This window comes from Kwoniella dejecticola, chromosome 2 (genome assembly GCF_000512565.2).
Source record: "Kwoniella dejecticola CBS 10117 chromosome 2, complete sequence".
Classification (NCBI taxonomy): domain Eukaryota; kingdom Fungi; phylum Basidiomycota; class Tremellomycetes; order Tremellales; family Cryptococcaceae; genus Kwoniella; species Kwoniella dejecticola.
In genome coordinates this window covers 696,202-717,012 of record NC_089302.1, presented here as the reverse complement: position 1 = coordinate 717,012, position 20,811 = coordinate 696,202, and the positions used below count along the sequence as shown (strand labels likewise).

The window sequence follows — 20,811 nt, the reverse complement described above, 5'->3', positions numbered from 1 at the left end:
TCTGATTACAACGACCGAACGGGGACTGCCTCGTGTGGTTTATGCGATACTAACGTCTCCTAAGAACATGTTCCATCTCGGGGTACACGGGACATAATTATACTTAAATGTATCTATAAACTCTACCCTCTTCAGTCCGATATCTGCCCATGTCTCTTATCCTCCATTTACTCTGAGCGAAGCTTCGCGGAAGACCCTGCACCGTCTTATGCTATTATCAGGTCCCCCAAAGCCCTTAGGCTGTACTATGTACTACGCCGTGCTAATTCTCGTACGCAACATCTTCCCCCTTTCCCACACGCTCGAGCACATCCAAAACAATCTTCGAATCCCTCTTTTCCTCCGTTAGGTAATTACTAACAGCTATCCGGATCGCACTCTGCCCTCTCCACGAGGTGGCAGAGACATAGAGTCTCCTCGAATCGTTGATCTTCTTCGTCAGCCTGATCGAAGAAGTGGGGTCCGAAGGTGGATAAGGTGAATCCGCTGATGGGCGGAATAAGACGATGTTCGAGGGGATAATCGCTTCTTTCAGATGATCTTTGATGTGGGGTGGAGAAGGGTTAAGGAGATCGTACGATGGTGATTCTGCGATGTATTTCGCTATTGATCGAGCGAAGTGGATATTCCTGGTGATTATGTCTGCGAAACGGAATCAGCCAAATTCATCTTAACTATGTGAAAACCCCTAAACCTGAACGAGAATTCGAGTAGATCGAATGACTTCGAGCAGATGATACAATAGACAACACTCACCTCTATATCCTTCTTTGCCCAGACTCAATAGACTAGCGAGTAGAGGCAAAGCTCTGAAACGCCTTGAATTCTCGATATTGACGAAGAGAGGACTCGGCACGTCGCCAGCTGACACTGTACCTTCGGGTGAGTCGCCCCCGGATAGTGGATCGGTGGTTGTAGCGTTGGATGCTAGGTAAGCTGGAGCAGAAGCCGAGGGAGGCTGGAAGATGTTGGTCAGGGATTCGGTGTGACGTGTGTAGAAAAGACCGCAATCGTATGGTATCTGCAATGAACAAGTCAAGAAGGTTCAGCAGAGAGAAAGATGTGAGCAGCAGAAATCAGGACGTCATATGGTATGTGATGACAGGACAGTCTTCGACTGACGTTGAGCCATTTGTGTCCTGTCAAAGAAGCTGATTAGCCTGGCTTCAGGACATTGTGGTAAGACTCGGGAAGACATACCATCTAACGTAAGACTATCCGCTTTATCCATATCCTGCGTGTATGCCTTCAGTTCAGGCATAAGTCCAGCGAAGCCGCCGAACGCTGAAGAAGCAGAGAACGCAGGTCAGCGTCAACACTCCGCCGAATGTGTAAGTTTTGATCGACAATGATATGTTTAGAGACTGACCTGCGTCAACATGCAACCACCCTCCATATCGCTTACAAAGCTGCGCGACTTTATCGAGATCTCTTCCGAACCCTCCAGTATTCACCTCCCCAACACCATACACCACTATAACTCCTCTTCCCACCTCTTTCTCAGCTTTTAGGCGCTCTTCCAATTCGCCCAGGTCGAATGCCAATTCGTCTTCTGGATCCGCGGGGATCTGCTGGATTATCTTGGGTCCAGATCCCAGACCAACCAGAGCGGCTGCTTTTGCTATTGAGAAATGAGGATGTAAGGAGAGGATCACAAGCGGAGGTGAGGGTAAGCCTGGTGCGGAAGGTGGTCCGTCTCTAGCCCAGGAATAGTTGTGAGGTAAGTGTGGTGATTGGGAGAGTAGGTGATCTCGTGCACAGGCTATGGCACATGAGCACATCAGCGGTTTCCTTCCACAATAGTGATCTGGGAAGTAGTGAGTCGGATATGGCGAAGACAGCCACTTACCCAGTCCTAGTATGTTACAAGCCGTAGCACCCGTCGTAATTGTCCTGCCCACGAACACACTTCGTTTGATATCCAGCAAATCCAGGACCAGCTCCAAAGCGCGCTGCTCGATTGCAGTCGAGGCAGTCTGCTGGTGTAGATTGACTTGGACGTTCTCGTCGTAGCTCGTAGCTAGCATGTCTGCAAGTTGGGCGGCCGGCGTCACTCCTCCAACGACGAAACCGTAATATCTCGGACCATTCTGAGCTTGGAGGATACCCGGTAATACTTCCTTGATCAGGTAGTCTGTGGTCTCAGAAGTCCCAAGACCTTTCTCCGGAAGGCTGATAGGTAGAGACGAGATTGATGAAGTGATGGATTGAGCTGTGGGTAGGATTGGTATCTCATCGAGGGATTCTTGTCGGGTGGAAATGTGTGAGATCACTGCGTCAAGGGAGGATTGGAACTCGTTCTCTTTCACCGCCGACATAGTTGATAGCAGCTTCTTGGCTTGGGGTATCGCAGGAGCTTACCTCTCAGAAGCTTTGAGGCGGGTGTCCTGGATTGAGAATGAATGCAAAACACAGATGCATATGTATTCATCACTATAGCGTAATGATTGTATCGAGTCGAGAAATGTCAACACGATGCTTGAAGTGATCGACCATCTCGGCTACTCAGTCAGTCTCAACTTAGCCGACCCACTCGAGGTGATCCTGATGTGATGTGGCAATTCGTGGATCAGTCTATGGAACAATAAAAAGGTTCCGTCTTTGAGCATGAGCTGGTTTCCCACGCGTTTTCTTTTTTGAGCTATAGCTAGTCGCGTCCTGTCCTTTTGTGTGTTGTGTTATGGTGTATGTATGGTATCGTCGTTTCAGCCTGTGTTGTGTTGACTGTGAGTACATCGCAATTGACTGACCATCAAATAGCATTGCCTTGACCGTCGTCAGTTCCTTTCATCGGTATACCTGGGGGTCATCACAATCAAGTCATCGCTGACAGTCTCGTACTAATCTGTTCGCAAACAGCTTGCTTGTCAATCCAAGTTGTCAAAACGAGCCTTCAATCAATTCCATCACGAAGTACCACACAATAACGCACGGACACGATTTCTTCAGTGATCACCCTTAGGCCAGACTCGCTTCGCTCCAACTTCCAGCTCATCCGGTCAATTGTTATCACGCCCATATATCTCATATGGCTTCCTCGACATAACATAGCATAACATAACATACCTCGCATATATACCCCCTTCGCAAGATGTCCTCGATATACTCAAAGGGGACCAGAGTATGGCTGCCCGACCCTCACACTGGCTGGGTAGCAGGAACGGTCTCATCCATCACACTGCCTCAAGATGAAAGCTCCTCGTCGTCAGAAGTCTCCTTGACGGTGACATACGATTCAGACACGAGCAATACGAAAACCCTCAAATTCCCTTATTCCGTCTTAGCTGCAGCGATTGCAGACTCTGCTGCCGCGAATATACAGCCTTCATCACCCCCTCCAGGACAAGATCAACTTCCGCCGCTGAGGAATCCACCTTTACTGGAAAGTTCGGAAGATCTGGCTAGTTTGAGTAATCTGAATGAACCGTCCGGTGAGTCCTAATTCTTCCAAAAAGACGCTTTGAATCTCACGAGAGGCAATTTACTCACGTCTCTGATGTAGTCCTGCACGCCATCGCTACGAGATATAGCAGGCATCTACCATACACATATTCTGGTATCGTCTTGGTAAGCTATCACCCGTAGCCTCCTTACGGTGTTCTTGTAGCTTATCTCATCCGATTTATAGGTCGCCTTGAACCCTTTCAGCCCTCTTGCCATATGTAAGCTCTCCACTTCTACCAACTCTCAGTAACAAGCTGACTTTTACCCACACAGATGGCCCGGAGATCATCCAAGCATACTCGGGAAGGAAGAAAGGCGAACTAGAACCTCATTTATTCGCTATTGCTGAAGAAGCTCTGGATTGTATGAGGCGGGGATCAGGCGGTGGGGGAACTGATCCGACCGGCGCAGGGGATCAGACCATAGTAGTCAGTGGAGAATCGTAAGTATCTCAACGCTCTCAGTCGCACAATGTCCCCCCTCTTCGACGTTGGCATCATTGGCTAACGCAAATGGCCTGACAGCGGAGCGGGTAAAACCGTATCGGCCAAATTCATCCTTCGATATTTCGCTTCAGTAGACGACCCAAGCAAACAATCTGCCGGAGGGCGAAGAAGAGAAATTGGAGGAGAAGACGATGGGATGAGCGAAGTTGAGAAGCAGATCTTAGCGTCGAATCCTATCATGGAAGCCTTCGGTAATGCCAAGACCACGAGGAATGATAATTCGTCCAGATTCGGTAAATACATCGAGGTGAGTACTCAAGTGTTCAGCAATTGATCCAACAAGGAACGGACATCGCATAGTATCTGCTGGATCGCCCCCTGAGAAGGATGACTTCATAACTTGGATCGAGACTGACATCGCTGTGTTGAAATCAGATCTTATTCGACCAGAAACATGATATAGTCGGTGCCAGAATACGTACCTACCTCCTAGAAAGGTCTCGATTAGTATACCAACCAGACTCCGAACGAAATTACCATATCTTCTATCAATTACTATCTGGGGCGCCGTCGAAGGAGCGAAAAGATCTATCATTATCGTCAAACCCTTCTGACTTCGCATATATGGCAGGCGGAGGACCAAATTCGACCCCTATACCAGGTGTAGATGATTCCAAGGAATTCAGAGAAACTCAAAACGCCTTGTCTACCGTTGGAATTTCAGTCGAGAAACAATGGTCTATCTTCAGATTATTGGCTGCTCTGCTGCATATCGGAAACATCAAGATCACGCAAGCCCGAACAGACGCTGTACTTGCGGATGAAGATCCTGCCTTGGCGCTAGCTACCAACTTATTGGGATTACCTCTTGCGGAGTTTAAGAAGTGGACGGTGAAGAAGCAGTTGATCACAAGAAGCGAGAAGATCGTGACGAACCTGGGATCTGCGCAGGCTATGGTCGTCAGGGATTCGGTGGCTAAATTCATATATACTTGCCTGTTTGACGTGAGTGTGTTCTCTTCAAATGTTTCTCAGGCTCCGTGTAATGATAGCTGACAGTCACCATGTAGTGGTTGGTTGGAGTTGTCAATGAGAGTTTGTTGGGTGAAGGCGGTGAAGGTGCGAAAAAAGCCACCAAATTTATCGGTGTTTTGGATATCGTAAGTTAGCTGGATTGACCACGTTTATCATAGCTAACGTCAATTTTCAGTACGGTTTCGAGCATTTCAAGAAGGTACGGCGGGATTCCGTTGCAGATTAGGTGGCAGCTGATGAATTTTGCAGAACTCCTTCGAGCAATTTTGTATCAATTGGGCGAATGAAAAGCTGCAGCAGGAGTTCAACGCCCATGTATTCAAGGTATGTGCTTAAGGATTTCATTTACCAAAATATCTGTCTTGCTAATATCTATGGCTATTAGCTCGAACAAGAGGAATACGTCCGCGAAGAGATCAACTGGACCTTCATCGAATTCGCCGATAATCAAGCATGTATCGATGTCATCGAGGGCAAGATGGGTATCTTGACTCTTCTAGACGAGGAATCTAGACTACCAGCTGGTGCCGACGCCTCATTCGCCAACAAACTACACCAACAACTCACCAAGCCCGAACAGAAGGAGGTCTTCAAGAAGCCGCGATTCAACCAAAACGCATTCACCATTACCCATTATGCGCATGATGTCACTTACGATGTCGACGGTTTCATCGATAAGAACAGAGATACTGTGCCCGATGAACACCTGGCTCTTCTCCAAAACTCCTCAAACGAGTTCCTCAAAGAAGTCTTAGATGCCTCCCTGTCAGCAGCGAACACCGCTAAGCAACCCAATGGAGACGCCAAATCTGCCGCCGGCCCTGGACCAGGTCCCATCAAGAAAGTCGGAGCAGCTGTCAAGAAACCTACTCTCGGATCCATCTTCAAGCATTCCTTGATTAGCTTGATGGATACCATCAACAATACGAATGTCCACTACATCAGATGTATCAAGCCGAATGAAGCGAAGAAGGCTTGGGAGCTAGAGCCACAACAAGTACTTAGTCAGCTTCGAGCATGTGGTGTTCTGGAGACCATCAGAATCAGTTGTGCGGGATATCCCTCTCGATGGACATTCGAGGAGTTCGCTGAGAGGTGAGTTCGACTTTGACGTGGTGCCATGCACACAACCTGAAAGGGGCTAAATTGGCTGATTTCATTGTTATAGATATTACATGCTCGTATCGTCTAAAGAATGGTCGTCCAACACAGATTACAGGGGTCTTTGCTCACTGATCCTGCAAAAGACGCTGAAGGACGAGGACAAGTACCAAATTGGTTTGACCAAGATCTTCTTTAGAGCGGGAATGTTGGCTTTCCTAGAATCTTTGCGAACTCAGCGACTCAATGAATTGGTCACTCTTGTGCAGAAGAATGTTCGACGCCGAATCGCCTACAAACATTATCAGACTCTCCGAATCTCTACCATCAAGATACAAAGTTGGTACCGAGGTATACTTGCCAGAAGATTCGTTGAGGAGAAGAAGAGAGAATCGGCTGCTATCAAGATCCAACGGGTCGCAAGAGGTTATTTGGCTAGAAAGGCTTACAAGGATACTAGGGATGCGGTGATCAAAATTCAAGCTGTTGTGCGAGGTCATCAAGCTAGAAAGAGAGCTTTGGAAGAACGTACTTCATCTGCCGTCCTGCGACTTCAGTCTCTCTTCCGTGGATTGGCCGTACGAAGAAACTACCTCGCCCAGTTGCGCAAAGTCGTTGTGCTGCAATCTCAATGGCGACGGAAAATGGCTGTACGGGAGTTGCGAGGACTCAAAGCAGAAGCCAAATCGGCGAGCAAATTCAAGGAAATCTCTTACCAGCTTGAAAATAAGGTTGTCGAACTCACTCAGAACCTCCAGAAACGTACCGCCGACAACAAAGAACTCTCTAGTAAGATTCGAGCTTTGGAATCGCAAATTGAGGGATGGCAAAGCAAACATGACGAGTTGGCGACAAAAGCTAAAGGGCATGAAGCTGAATTGGCCAAACCGAGTGTTCCTCTGAGCCAGTTCGAAGAAGCTTTGGCAGCCAAGATCGAGACCGATAACAAGCTCAAGGAAGTTGCTCAAAGGGTATCGGAACAGGAGAGGGAGATACAGAGATTGACAGAGGACTTGAGCGCTCAAGCGGCCGAGATGGAAGAGAAGCAATATACTATTGATCACGCTGTGGCCAAGAATGTAGAAGATCAAAACACTATCGCCGGCTTGAGAGCAGAACTGGCTTCCACCAAGGAACAGATATCCAGACACAATACTCTTAATGCACTCACCAAGAACGAGCGTGTCAACAGAGAACCACCTACCTCACCTACAGGACCGCATGGATTGAGAGCATTGCAGGAGTTGACGAATGTCGACAACCGACAGCCCTCGACATCACGAAGGAGGAACAGAAGACATTCGACTACAGGCACTGGTCCTGCCGGGTCGCACGCTCGAAATTTGTCAGACGAGATCTCTGCACTCAAGAAGAATAACGTCAACAACCCCCGAGCTGTATCGGTCATGTTTCCTCCCACGAACGGCCAAATTCGACCACGAGACTCTTCAGGATTACCCCTTCCCAGTGTTATGGATAATACGTCTGACGAAATTGTCCGCCTGCTTGAAGACGATTCTCCTCTCGATGACGATGTGATCCAGGGTCTGATATACCAATTGAAGATCCCTCAACCTTCTTTGCACAACACACCGTTAGCCAAAGAAGTCATTTTCCCCGCCCACTTGATAAGCTTGGTGAGCAACGAGATGTGGAAGCAGGGTATGATTGGAGAGAGCGAAAGATTCCTTGCGAATGTCATGCAAGCGATTCAACAGCATGTCATCGTGAGTGATTCTGCTAAAACACCTGAAGAAAGAGAGCTGATGCACCGATTGTGTGCGATAGTCATTCAAGGGCGAAGATATAATAATCCCAGGAGTCTTCTGGTTATCCAACGTCCAAGAAATCCTATCATTCATCTGCATTGCTGAACAAGACGCCGCTCAAGGCTACGGACCAGGATTCGATGCAGCGGACGGGTCATCTAACATCGATTTCGAGACGTACGAGCGACTGATCGGGATAGTCAAACATGATCTGGATTCTTTGGAGTACAACATATATTTCTCGACCATGTTGGAGATCAAGAAGAAATTGACCAAGATGGTCATCCCCGCTCTGATCGAATCGCAATCTCTACCTGGGTTCATCACTGCCGATGGATCAGGAAGGATGTTCTCGCGGATCATCGGAGGAGCAATGGGAGCGAACAATCAACCCACAGCTACGATGGATGATATCCTCAACTTGCTGAACAAGGTTTGGAAGTGCCTGAAATCGTATTACATGGAAGAAAGCGTGATGCAGCAGGTGGTCACGGAGCTGTTGAAGTTGATAGGCCAGATAGCGTTTAACGATTTGATAATGAGGAGGAACTTCTGTAGTTGGAAGCGGGGTATGTCTCATCCACAACTGCGTTCCCCCTTTTTCGCTTCTTGCTATCTCCCACGACATGCGTGTGAACGGCATGAGCACCTCGAAGATCCGCGAGCTGATGATCATTCTCGCAGCTATGCAAATCCAATACAACATAACGAGGATTGAGGGTGAGCCATATTTCCTTGCTTCCGTCTTTGCGCAGAGCTGATATACGTCATTGCCCGGCCGCAGAATGGTGTAAATCGCACGACATGCCTGAGGGTCTATTACAGCTTGAACATCTCATGCAAGCTACCAAATTATTACAATTGAAGAAGGTGAGTTTTGCAAAATCAGATAGGCTGCGAGGTCTCCGACCACTGCGAATACGACTGCGATGCTAATTTGTCTGATTTCCCACCCGCATCACAGGCAACAATGGGCGATATCGAGATCTTATTCGACGTATGCTGGATCTTATCCCCATCTCAAATCCAAAAATTGATATCGCAATACCATAATGCGGATTACGAAGCGCCCATCTCGAACGAGATCTTGAAAGCCGTAGCGGCCAGGGTGAAACCTGATGATAAATCTGATCATCTGTTGTTGACTCCTGAGACGGACGAAGTGGGACCTTATCAATTACCACCCCCGAGGGAGATTGCCGGATTGGAGACTTGTAAGTGTTGCTTCACTACATCCTACCTCCCACATTCTATCTGCTTGTGGTTTGACCACAACAAAGGAAATCAATCGTTGTTTATGATGATGCTGATTCGATTGCGGCGAATGCGATAGACGTACCTGCTTGGTTGAATGTCCCAACTATAAGACGACTCGCGATGCATGTGTCGTAAATAGTAGGATAGATCGATGGGTAGATCGGTAGATGGGTAGATCGGGCTGAGCTAAATTGGGGATTGGGATTGATTCACATCGATTGTGACTGTGATTGTGACTTTGACTAGGGATTGTGGATGGAGGACGCATTTGCCTGCTTGCTCTGCTGTGCTTTGCTTTGCTTTGCTTTGCTTTGCCTTTGCTTGATTCTCCTGTGCTTTGTGTATGGGTAGATGTATCATCGTATTATCATGTTTGGCTGTTTCTGTTCGGGCGTGCTTATCAGTATGAATATACATACATATTCACGATGCTGCCATACATCACGATCATACATTACGCATTACGCATCATGCTTATGATTCAGCAATGGGTATTTATCAGAGTTTTCGTAGGGACTAGGTACTCGATATGCCGCACCTTGATTTGAGGAGGATTCTTTCGGGATCACCTCGACACTCCCCACCATGAGAAGGGTATATACATTCATACTCATATTTGTATTTATGTTCTATCGGTACAAAGCATATATATCATGACTGGCACCGGTGGCGGTATTTATCTCTCCATCACACTTACTGTGTGACTACAAGAAGGCCGGGTATATTCTACATATCGCATATCGGAGGACTGTGTCCGATGTGCTGCTGCTCCTGTGGCATTTCGCCGTTATCCATTCGATTCCTCTGCTTTAGTTCTCCCTGTACGATCAAGAAATATGACATCAGCTTCCTCCATCAAAGAACAAATCTGATGGCGTGAAGAAGGCTAAACCGGCAGCTCTATATTATGAAGAGATGAGGTAACGCAGAGCGACCGACTTGGACTTACGGGATCCTAAATACTGTAATTTCCTGTTGTTTGAAATACCTCCTATTTTCCTCGTCGATCAACACCAAGTTCAAGTAATACCTCGTACTGAACTTCTTGTTCACGTCTCTGAACGTCGGGGTCAACTCGAATCCACCAAGGAAAAGACGGATGGGTATAGTCTCCCCCCGGACGGGAGCGCCGTCCATTATCTCGAACTTGGTTATGGTTTCGCTCTCGTTGTATTGGTTCGGAGACGAGCCGGTCGTTTCTCGTCGGATGATTGAGAGTTCCATATGTTTGATCTTGATCCGGACGAGGAGGAAGTAGATCTTGCCTACGATGACGTCTTTTAGGTGGTATCTGTTCGTGATCACAACAAATGGACGAACGGACAAACGGACAAACGAAACGCATATATCAGCTGGGTTCACCTCCGTAGCCTCCTTGGCGGATTGTACATGATGAAGCAGAGGAAGAGACTGGACACCGAAGAGGACTAGACTTACTTCGCCTTGTTGTACTCGAACTCGATATGCAGACAGTCTTCTATACCCACTTCCATCTTTATACTAGTATTGGCCTCGGGAGGCATGCGGTATGAATGTACCCATATCTCACGTTCTTTCGCTGTGCGGTTCAAAGATACTCTGAGGTAATACCTAGACGCACGTATTTCATCAAGGTCAGCCACGATGTCCAGTCAATCAGGCTATTTATCCTTCGAATGCTGTCCCTCTTGAGCTGCCTAGCAAGAGTGGTGTGCGAAGATAAATCTCTCTGTCCATTTCTGCCTTTGATCTTGAAAGTCCGTCTTCCATTCCCACACCGTCATTTCCAATTGGCGCACGAGAAGTCTCCATACACCCATCTGCTTACAGACATTCGGCTCCTCAACCCCATTCCAGCACTCTTGCAGCGAACAGTCCAGACCCCTGACAAGACCGGACTCACCGTAATTTAACGTTGATCCCACTATACGACTCGTACTGCTTCTCCACATTCTTAAAGATGAAGTCGAACGTCTGAGCTTGACGCATCTCGCCTGCTGATGCTAATTCTTGCGACAATGAAACGAATTCGTAATGATTACCCCTATCGTAGAACAGCTCTGTGACATCGAATTCGTCAGCATCAGCATCAGCATAAGCACGCGCACGCCCAGACGGTGGTAGCGAAGGTCACAGGTCTTCGGTTTGAAGAAGCAAGAGAGGCGAGCTTACCTATTGACCCGATAAGCTCTATCCTTATTCCATCATGTTGGAATTTCCGACCGTCCTTCACTCGAACGTTTACCTGCAGATGTGAAATGACAATAATAAGTTCCCGTACAATGAGCAGCAGCAGCAGCAGGAGCACGCAGGCCGCTCCACTTGACTCCTACTGTGTCTGTGTCTGAAGGACTTCGAAATTTGAGTGAACGCCATCAGACCTACCTGTCCAGCGACACTCTCGCCATCATAGTAAACGGGACACATCTCCCTCTTGTCCTTCTCGCCCTTGACTTCCACTTGACGCCTATCATCTTCGCCCTGCAGCTTTATCTCTATCTCCACGGGCGATCCTGAGAAGTTGAAGAAGGAGGTCATGGTGGTCGAGAATTCGGATCAGACAGTCCGCTTTCAAAAGTTGGTCCGCTTGAGAGTGGAGGCAATACTATTTCTCGTTGTCGGGAGGGATAAGCGAGTGAAGATGGTCAAACGTATCGCGGGTGTCCTGCTTCTGTGGATTTTTGTCGGGGACGCTACTTGACGCGCACAAGTCTTCAGATCGACTCGAGTGCTTCTATGGCCGTTGAATGAGTGTGTGTGCTCGTATCTTGTGCAAGTGCTACGACAATCAAAGGTGAAGTCGACGATGTGGTTGTCTTGGCTATCTATGTACCATCGTTCGTCATTCACTCGTACTCGGATGATGCCACCGTGCACCGGATTAGCACGAGACCATCGTGGGAAAATTGACAATCATTGATGCCGTACATTGAGGCACGGTCACGGCGGAATGGAATGCGGGGAAACATACGTTCGCAGATGCAGGTGATCTGCATGTTCTTCTTGCTCAGCCAGTTGCAGGGATATACTGTAATCACAGATCATATCTCATCTGCATAGTCTACCAGCCCACCCGGAAACTCAGAAGATGGAAGAGTCAATATCAGAGGTAAGATACAACTCTTGGACAGCCATCGGGTGAGTTTCATCGTCAAAATCAAGAACCCATCCTAACCGCCTTCATTCGTGTGTAGGCAAACTTCGAATCAGTTGATTCTGTATCATCCTCCCTCCCATGCACTACAAGTCCAACCTCATCCTTCTCTCGCTTCATCTTCCTCTATCCCTGGACCCTCTGGACCCTCTCGACGACCTCTCCGACTCATAGGAGACACAGTGGCAATCACCGATGATCCCATAGAAAACATAACCACCGTTCCTCACTGTCCTTACTGTTCGCAGCCTATGCCAAATTCAGCTTCTCACGAACGGCCCCTACAACAACATGACAGGTATCGATTCGATGCCTCTCCACATCGAAGCGAACAAGCAGGCAGCGACAGAGGCCGAAATAAGTACTTTAGAATACTGGAAAAGGCGCATGAAGGTTCAAGACCCCCTTCCCCCTCTCCGTCTGGCGCTTCGACACCCCGTAAAAGGTATCGAACGCCATTAATGGACAACGAAGATGAGGATGAACTTGATGAAGCGGATTTCCCGGCGAGAGGATACTATGATAGGTTTTTCAAGGAGGAATGTAAGCTTGGGATGGGTGCGGAAGGATCGGTGTTCCTGGCTACTCATGTTATCGGCGGGAATATACTAGGTGAGTGAGTGCTCATCGCGTTCTCGTGGTGGAGCTGTGCAGCTTCGAGTCTCTTTGACTGCCTTCTGGGAGACACTGATTGTGAGGATAATGCTGAGTTGATGTTCATTCACCGTGTGTGCACCTTTCCAGGGACTTACGCCGTGAAGAAGATAGCTGTGGGCCGGTCCAAATCATACCTTTTCAAGATGCTGCGCGAAGTGCGACTGCTAGAAGCTTTAAGACATCCTAACATAATACCATACCATCACTCATGGATTGATGTCACCCGGTTCTCGAAGTGAGTCAAGTCAGTAGAAACTCAGCTCAGAACCAATAATAACAGATGCGCATATCTCCGCCATGATCTGCTGCTCTCGAAGAGGAGAGGTTAGATGTTGAAGAAAGCTTACATGACATATATTGCACCCAGCTTCGGTCCACCGATAGTAGCGCTTCACGTCCTGATGCAATACGCAACAGCCGGGAACCTCGACACCTACCTCCTGACTCGATCACATACGAACCAACCCCGCCCAGACCTCTCGGCAGGGGATATCGCCGATTCGGAATCGCTTGGGCAATTACCTAAGGCAGAACGGATCAAAGCGTTCAAACGACGCAGACAATCTGCCGCCGAAGGTGTCGCAGGTAAAGCTCGACCGAAAAAGAGGGAAGAGATGCGAGGAGTCTTACTGCTGAGTGCAGAGGAGGTCATGAAGCTTTTTAGCGATGTCGTAGAGGGTCTGGCGTTTCTGGTGAGTGGGCCAGCTCAAAGAAACCTGTTTCAAGTTCCGGATGCAGAAGGCGTCCTCACGAATCAAATAACGGGATGGGCCGTGGTAAACTGGCTGCCATGCTAGATTTCATATTGACTTGTAATGCTCTCTTCGATGTAGCACGCGAATTCGATACTCCATCTTGACTTGAAATGCTCGAACGTTCTACTGCACTGGGAAGAGGGCAAATTGATGTGAGTGCAAGTTCCATCCAGCTATAAACAAGATCTAGCTTGTTCTGCCTATAAGCCTTACGCTGATGCATGCATGTCATACAGTCCGAAAGCCCTGATTTCTGACTTTGGAACGTCGGAGGAAATGCTACGCGGTAAAAGGGAACGGACAGGTCACACGGGCACCATGGAGTGAGTCATTTTCGCTCTCTTCGAAGACATATCGACTTGGAATAACGACGAGCTGACTATCTGATGATTCAGGTACATGGTGAGTCGCTGAGGAGTGGATGTTCTCCAGCGATGGACTGAAAGCTACCTTGATAGGCTCCCGAGACCCTTATGCAGGACTTACAAGGCAATTGGAGACCGTCTGACTCGCATGCAGACATGTGGTCATTGGGTATGTTAACCTGCGAGAATTTGTGAGGAGTTGTACACGGGTGACAATTAGCTGACCTTGAGTCCGATGAAAGGTATGATCCTCCACAAAATGTTGTTCCTCCATTTACCGTATCCCGACACTGAAGATTTCGACGAATTGCATAAAGAGATCTTATCCTATCCTGGGTGAGTGCAAACATCCCCTGAATCAATGTTGAAATCGGATTGTCACGTCTGGCCTATGGCAGACAAGAGAGCTGACTGTCAGAGCTTCCGCCATCAACCAGGTTCAAGCCGTCAAGCGAGATTATCCAATCACTCGAACGCAGACACATACCGCGGGACTTGTTGATACTGCTGAGTAAATTGGAGAGCCTCGTACCGGAAGAACGACCAGGTGCGGAGAAAGTCCGCGCAGGATTGAAAGGGCTTGTGAGTAGATCCGTATCATCTTGTGTATCTGTTCGCCAAGCTGGGATATTGAGGAGAGGCGAGAATACAGGAACAGAAGATACGTTCGACACCCACCACATTGTCCTCGAAAGCAGGCGAACTAGTCCGACGCTTCGCTTCTCCTTGGTCAAGCAAGCAAGACGAACGAGATGATGGTGATCAGGTATGTCATGTCTCCGTACACTTCATACTACTGCGCCTCGTTCCAGAAGTGGGGTGTATTTTGAGCTGAAACGCTTCTGATTTGACAGGATGTTCCGGTCCAGCATATCCCGGATTCGTATTCGCCAGTGAAGACGATTTTGGCTTTACCAAGTCCGCAAACTGAGTTTGCGGCGAATCGCAATCCAACGATGCTTTCCGATAACGGTAACGATACTATCGTTTCTGGCAGACCTCAAGAACGTATCGGCAATGTGATGCATTCGCGATATTCCGGATCTTTGTCTATCAATCGGAGACATTCCGGCAGGGCTGTTAGAGGTATCATATTCGTGATCAAGGTGGGTCCTTGCATTTCATTATCGCTTGGATGAAATATAGTACAGTGCAGCACACACAAGAAACAATGGACCAAACAACATTCGTCTCAAAATACTCGAGTGTATCCTGATTTGTTTTTGTTTTTTTCGACGGACAGGTCATCTCCCTCCAACCGGCAATTACGGGTCGACCATTATCCATAACATACCTCATACTCCTTCTGGTCTTGGCGCTTTTCGAAGTAATCGGCGAAGTCTCTCTTGGAATCTCGGTCTTGTTAGGTGCGATCCATATTGGAGTATTGAGTTACAGTAACAGTAATAGTGATAGTAATAGCAAGATGGGCGGAATCACTTTGTAACGTAAAGAAGAGAAAAAAGGGGAAGGGAAAATACCTGTCGGAGTCTGTACTAACTTCGCAATTGGAATGGTGTTGTCAATGATACGGTTTCGGTGATCTTGGAGTGCTCATTAGCTTATATCTGTTCTCACATCTCACATGAACAAAGCTGTAAAACTATGTATTTCGCGCAATTCCACACACTTATCTTGTTCTCCTACAGCTGCATCGTGATTAGCATGTATGAAAGATATACAGTAGTCCTCATGTCATGTCTTGTCTCGTCTCGTGTTGCTGGGACGAGCAAGCACCTGAATTGTATATTCATCTGTGACACATGACACATGACGCTTCGAGTAATAGACGATGTGTAATGTGTGTATCCACGCGAACTGTAATCTGACATTATTGATCTGCATCTGTGCCGCGATTATTTGTGCGGATATTCGCTTCATCAGAAGCGTCATCTACTTCTATCCACTATGGTCTGCAACGATCAGACCTCTATAACCTTCTCGTCTTATCGCTCATGTAAAATCATATCTGCCGACCCTCTACGGTCCTCCCGTTGCCTATCGCAGCGTAAACATAAGTCAAAACGTGTTCTGATCAACATCAGACCAAGAAATGCGGGAGACTCACTTTCTCATACAGGGATTTGACGACATCACCAACTTGTTTCAGAGTATCCAACGCTGTGTTGTACATTGGCTGAAAAAGCAAATCAGTACTCCGTTTCTCTCTGTGTTTTTTCTGACTTCGGTTGGAAGAGGGAGTTTCGAAGGCGAAAAGAGGAGTCAACTTCAAGAATGGGAGGAAAACGTACATCGTCGACAGGCTCATCGTACACTTCGAGCGTACCAACTTGTTCGTTGAGAACACCGTAGAACACTTGGTCGAGAATCATTTGACTCAATCTACGTCGTAAACAATGACATAATCAGCTTTTTCCCTTCGTGAATCACGTCAAATGGAGACACGCTGTGAGATATACAGCACGGATCCAAACAGATGGGGACATCATTGAGAGGGAACAAAATGGGCATCAACGAATTGTGATGTGCAACTCACTTCTCCTCCACTACCTGTAAGCTTTGCCCGACTTCTTGAGCAATCCAAGATAATTCCACAGCAGAATAAGGTTCGATGACTCTTATCAAGTTTTGCTCGAGGAGCGTATCGTATAAATGGGAAAGATGAGATCGGATCAAAGGGTCTTGTTGTAATTCTGAAAAGTAGCGGCAATTGGCAGAGTCAGCTTTGAGATAGGCGGTTCAGTGTAATGTGTGAAGCGACTAAACGGGTTGTCCTCTTCCATGCAAGTGGGCACTGGAAGGACAACGAGATTTGCTTTTCCAGAGGGCGCGATGAAGAAGGAGATGAACGAACCAGACACTCACGCTCTTGATACTCCTTCAGGGTGGTCTTGAACAGCTCGAGACTTCTTTCTTTCAACGCTTTGGCAGTCTCCCTCATTGCGTCCAGATCCTTTCCTGCGTGGGGCGCAGCGGATTTCAGAAGGAGTAGTGGTGGCACGTCATCTGGCTGTAAAACGACAACCCTTCTGTTAGTCCAATACTCTTCGGCGATGCTCAGACACTGCCACATCGTAGCAGAGTCCGCCCCGGCATCGATCTGGCTGGTCCGACACCTTTGGAATTGATCGACCAAGAAGATGTGCGAAACTTACCAAGCTCATCATGATCTTACAAAGCAGCATATACTTCAATCCCCTCAAAGCTCTCGGATCCTTCTCGTCGATTTGTGAGAACCCTTCGAACGCTTCGAAGAAATACGAATAAGCAGTCTTGTAGTCCTTGTCATCTGCATTTATCGCTCCCGACTGTAAATCTAACTGCGCTTGAAGTAAGGGCGGGCAGTAAATCGAGTTGGCTGTTGTACGGGCGGTTGATAGGGCCGTCTGATGTATTCACAATACACAGGACATTACGGTGACGGTGAAGGCAAATCGGTGGGGACAACGGATGAATATGAGGCGACAAGGTGCCATGTCAGCGCAAATACACTCTTCAATTTCCCCGCTCAAACTGATACAGCCTTGTGGCAGCAGAGGTGACTTCAACTTACCTTAGCTCTCGGTAGGTTCTGGATAGCATGAGCAGCTCTTGATTCCAACAAATACACTTCGGTCAGGATGATCTTGTCGTCCAGTTGTTTCAGCTCTTTCAGTAAGCTTTCCGTCATCGTCAACGCTATTCGGTATTGTTCTGCATCCAATTGACTATGTCGTTTCAGAAGTCCAAAATCAGCTGCCAAACCTGAAAATCAGAGACTTCCGGTCAGCTGACAGAGAGGACTCACAGTCCAACCAATTTGATTTCCAATGACTGCCTCAAGAATACTCGCTTTTCTGTTCGCGCCCACTCGATGTTGTCCTTCGTCACTTGCATTTGAAGGTCACGGGATGTTGGAGGGAAATAGTCGATAAGTGTTCGGACTGTGACGATATTGATAGTCAGTTGGTGTGATTGACGATACTATTTCTCTCGATCATTGCTAATTGCCTGGATTTACGGTAATAGCGTTAAAAGTGTAGAATTCACTCACTCAGCTTAGCAGTCTTGGCTTTGGCGATTTGAGACATGAATGTCCTCGAATCGGTCACCAGCTGAGCTAGCTCCTTCGTTTTACTATCATGAGGCCGAGCCGAAGACTAATTAGCTATGATGTCCAGTCGGTGTCAAGCGTGAGCAATAAGACTCTGACTCACTCATGATCCCTGTACAAAGCCCCCAACTTCACTAAAGCAGTCTCCTGATCTCGGAGTTCATCTTCGTCGACTACAGGGGTCATTCCAGATTGTCAGTAGGGAGCGAGAGTGAGATAAAGGGCGAGAGTGAAGGCTCATGAATACTGACCAGCTTTCTTCGATAGGATGTCCCGGTAGATCTGTTCGGCCTTTGCTGGTTCCGAGGAGGATGAGGAAGAAGCTGCCTCGAGCTGGGAAGTCGAGGTGGATTGTTCGGGTTGTAAAGCCATTATGTGGGTTCTTCGATGACTTTCGGCGGAGGAGAAGTTGATCAGAGCTGAGGAAGGAGTACTCTGTGGGTCGATAATGGGCAGCTGCGATTGTAGCTCGTGAGTCGAATAAGTAGCATCGATGACGACTCTACAACCTTTCGACAATCAGCTCAAGAACGCGTAACTGCAGTGATCACTGACTGACGGAGGGCGCCGCATAAGCCGATAGAGTAGTTGGGAGAAAACCAGAGAAATTCACCTCGTGATATTCCGCGCGTGGGGTCTCCGCATTTCACACCATTACCAAGATCACTCAATCTCACTTTGGAAGGCAAAGTTGACAAAGAAGGTAAGACTCAACAATGCTCTTCCCCGGAATGTACATCTCAAAATACAACTCAACAGGCGAAGCCTAGCCAGCAAAACCCACTAAGCTCAGGAATCATTGACAGCTCCTCAAAATGTCAACGAATCTACCCCTCCCACAATTCTACGCTCAAACACTTTCCTCCCTTCAACCCATATTCGATGACACCTTATCCACCTCAGATCCTAAAGCCCAAGGCATACTCTCGTCCGCCCTGGATAATCTATATCTGATCCAGCGGATGGTCAATTCATTGGGAGTATTCTCGGAGAACGAGAATGTAGATGAAGTTGGAGAGAAGGAATTGGTATTTATGAGTCTTGGTTGGGTGATTGGAGCAACAGAAGAGAAAGGCGGATTAGGTGGAAGAGATGACAGGATGTCGAGCTTACAGCGTGCCGAGGTGAGTCAGCTATACAAGCTACCAAGAAGATCCACTTTAACCTGATGATTGAACTGAGACGGCGTGATCTGATTTGCATCTAGACCGCATACAGCTCCTACCTCGAATTGCTCACATCGTATAGTGTGCTCAGTCCGGAAGACAAAGCTGAATCTTCGGCCTCTACGAACGGGGGACCCTCGATACCCAAAGACCCGGCTAAGAAGCGAGAAGCCAAGATCGCACAATACCGTAAAGAGAAAGATCTGCGCCAGTATATCTCGGTAAGTAGAGTCTGCAATTATGCCCGCTTTCATGTCATCAAGCTTACATCCATAAATTCTCCTTTGCCGTCGTTAGAATTCTCTACCCTCTCATCCAGACACATCTTCATCGCCTATCACTTTCCTCCTAGATCTCTTGCCTTCCACGTCCACTCGTCCGAGCGTAGTCTCCACCTCGACCGGATCTACTTCAGTCAATCCCGACGATGCTCCCGAAATAACGAAATCAACCATAGTTCTTATTCTTCGTCTGCTATACACCTCAACCTTATCATCCCTTTCATCCATCAGTATGGAGTTGGACCTTCTAAGCAATGCCCCTGCAAGCATCAGCCAGATCGCAGAGCAAGATCCGCGGCACGTCAGAAGAGAAGAAGAGGATGCGACTTGGAGATTGGATAGACAGCCTGGCACATACAAACCACGAGAGTTAATATCGGGTAACGGGAAAGTTCTGAGACCGTTCACCATCTTACCTTCGACGCAAGCCATGAGCGACAGGGAGAGGCTGAAAGGGGACGTGTTCAAGCAGAGTTGGAGGTTACCGACGATGACGATAGACGAGTATCTGGAGGAAGAGCAGAGGAGGGGGAACATCATCACCGGTGGAGGGTTAGTCGAAGTCATCAACCTCAACGCCATGTCATCATGTCATCATGTCATCGGCACACTTCGGCTTTCCTAGACTTCGACTTCAGTATCATATGATAATCCAGGCGGGATGTCGCTGACTCCGCTGTTCTTTTGCATATCTAGCCAAGCATCGTATGATGCGCCGACTGCGACAGAACTGATGGAGTTGGAAGCGGAGAACGACGGGACGATAGTCGCCGAAGAGAATTACGAGAAGAAGAGACTGAAAGATGAGAACTGGGCGATGTTCACGGACGAGAATAAGAAGGGTGCGGGCAACACAATGAACAAGGGGTGAAGCAGCAATCATCAAAATGAGTTTTGGATGCAATGTAGATCAGATTTAACATACCGAACAAGGAGGTCATCTCACGTTGGTCGACTGAGACATGACGAGGCGAATGATAAGCCTTCCGAAAGGTATCGCTGCGACGACGCCAAGGAACGTGGCCAATCTGATGAATATTGAAGCGAATACTGCTACGAGATGAGGCACGATCGTGCCAGTGGTCACACTAGCTGGTTAATCTCAAATCAAAGGATATCTACATCCTTTATACTGATATAACATGCATTGCTGACTATCTGAGACATTGCTAAACGCGTACGAAGTCAAGCTTCCTTTGATTCTACGGTCCCTCGGTGCATTGGGAGGCGTTGATGCTTGATGCCTGATACTCCATGTCGAGAAGTCCTGATTAAAGTCATCGTGTCCATTTGAGTGTTCGCTATGTGAGCTCGACCTATTTATTGTGTTTTGTCACTACTCAATACA

The 20,811-nt window shown here is 47.7% G+C and overlaps 6 protein-coding genes across 6 annotated transcripts; 3 read left to right on the top strand and 3 right to left on the bottom strand.

The window, feature by feature from the left end:
- Window positions 1–262: 262 nt before the first annotated feature.
- I303_101718 (uncharacterized protein) lies at window positions 263–2,318 on the bottom strand (the record flags this gene model as incomplete). Its single annotated transcript, XM_018405491.1, has 6 exons — window positions 263–642; window positions 757–1,021; window positions 1,123–1,139; window positions 1,201–1,284; window positions 1,370–1,762; window positions 1,850–2,318. 6 exons carry the CDS (start codon window positions 2,316–2,318, stop codon window positions 263–265), a joined length of 1,608 nt encoding a protein of 535 aa, XP_018265772.1.
- A 773-nt stretch (window positions 2,319–3,091) lies between these two features.
- On the top strand, window positions 3,092–9,187 carry I303_101717 (uncharacterized protein; the record flags this gene model as incomplete). The annotated part of the gene is made up of 16 exons (XM_018405492.1): window positions 3,092–3,431; window positions 3,503–3,567; window positions 3,629–3,662; window positions 3,718–3,886; window positions 3,969–4,197; window positions 4,326–4,895; window positions 4,961–5,050; window positions 5,101–5,124; window positions 5,175–5,249; window positions 5,311–6,020; window positions 6,094–7,753; window positions 7,815–8,364; window positions 8,480–8,515; window positions 8,580–8,665; window positions 8,760–9,009; window positions 9,129–9,187. 16 exons carry the CDS (start codon window positions 3,092–3,094, stop codon window positions 9,185–9,187), a joined length of 4,947 nt encoding a protein of 1,648 aa, XP_018265773.1.
- An 810-nt stretch (window positions 9,188–9,997) lies between these two features.
- On the bottom strand, window positions 9,998–11,569 carry I303_101716 (uncharacterized protein; the record flags this gene model as incomplete). Its single annotated transcript, XM_018405493.1, has 5 exons — window positions 9,998–10,343; window positions 10,490–10,642; window positions 10,935–11,091; window positions 11,204–11,276; window positions 11,417–11,569. The coding sequence occupies 5 exons, from the start codon at window positions 11,567–11,569 to the stop codon at window positions 9,998–10,000; spliced, it is 882 nt and encodes a 293-aa protein (XP_018265774.1).
- A 550-nt stretch (window positions 11,570–12,119) lies between these two features.
- Window positions 12,120–15,409, top strand: I303_101715 (uncharacterized protein; the record flags this gene model as incomplete). The annotated part of the gene is made up of 13 exons (XM_018405494.1): window positions 12,120–12,169; window positions 12,226–12,797; window positions 12,930–13,077; window positions 13,210–13,534; window positions 13,676–13,749; window positions 13,834–13,920; window positions 13,993–13,999; window positions 14,056–14,131; window positions 14,205–14,298; window positions 14,400–14,544; window positions 14,615–14,728; window positions 14,817–15,068; window positions 15,206–15,409. The coding sequence occupies 13 exons, from the start codon at window positions 12,120–12,122 to the stop codon at window positions 15,407–15,409; spliced, it is 2,148 nt and encodes a 715-aa protein (XP_018265775.1).
- Window positions 15,410–16,003: 594 nt separating this feature from the next.
- I303_101714 (uncharacterized protein) lies at window positions 16,004–18,388 on the bottom strand (the record flags this gene model as incomplete). The annotated part of the gene is made up of 10 exons (XM_018405495.1): window positions 16,004–16,099; window positions 16,215–16,305; window positions 16,460–16,616; window positions 16,789–16,933; window positions 17,079–17,309; window positions 17,477–17,630; window positions 17,711–17,846; window positions 17,957–18,039; window positions 18,120–18,189; window positions 18,268–18,388. 10 exons carry the CDS (start codon window positions 18,386–18,388, stop codon window positions 16,004–16,006), a joined length of 1,284 nt encoding a protein of 427 aa, XP_018265776.1.
- Window positions 18,389–18,831: 443 nt separating this feature from the next.
- Window positions 18,832–20,334, top strand: I303_101713 (uncharacterized protein; the record flags this gene model as incomplete). The annotated part of the gene is made up of 4 exons (XM_018405496.1): window positions 18,832–19,140; window positions 19,224–19,403; window positions 19,480–20,015; window positions 20,160–20,334. The coding sequence occupies 4 exons, from the start codon at window positions 18,832–18,834 to the stop codon at window positions 20,332–20,334; spliced, it is 1,200 nt and encodes a 399-aa protein (XP_018265777.1).
- Between the last annotated feature and the right edge of the window lie 477 nt (window positions 20,335–20,811).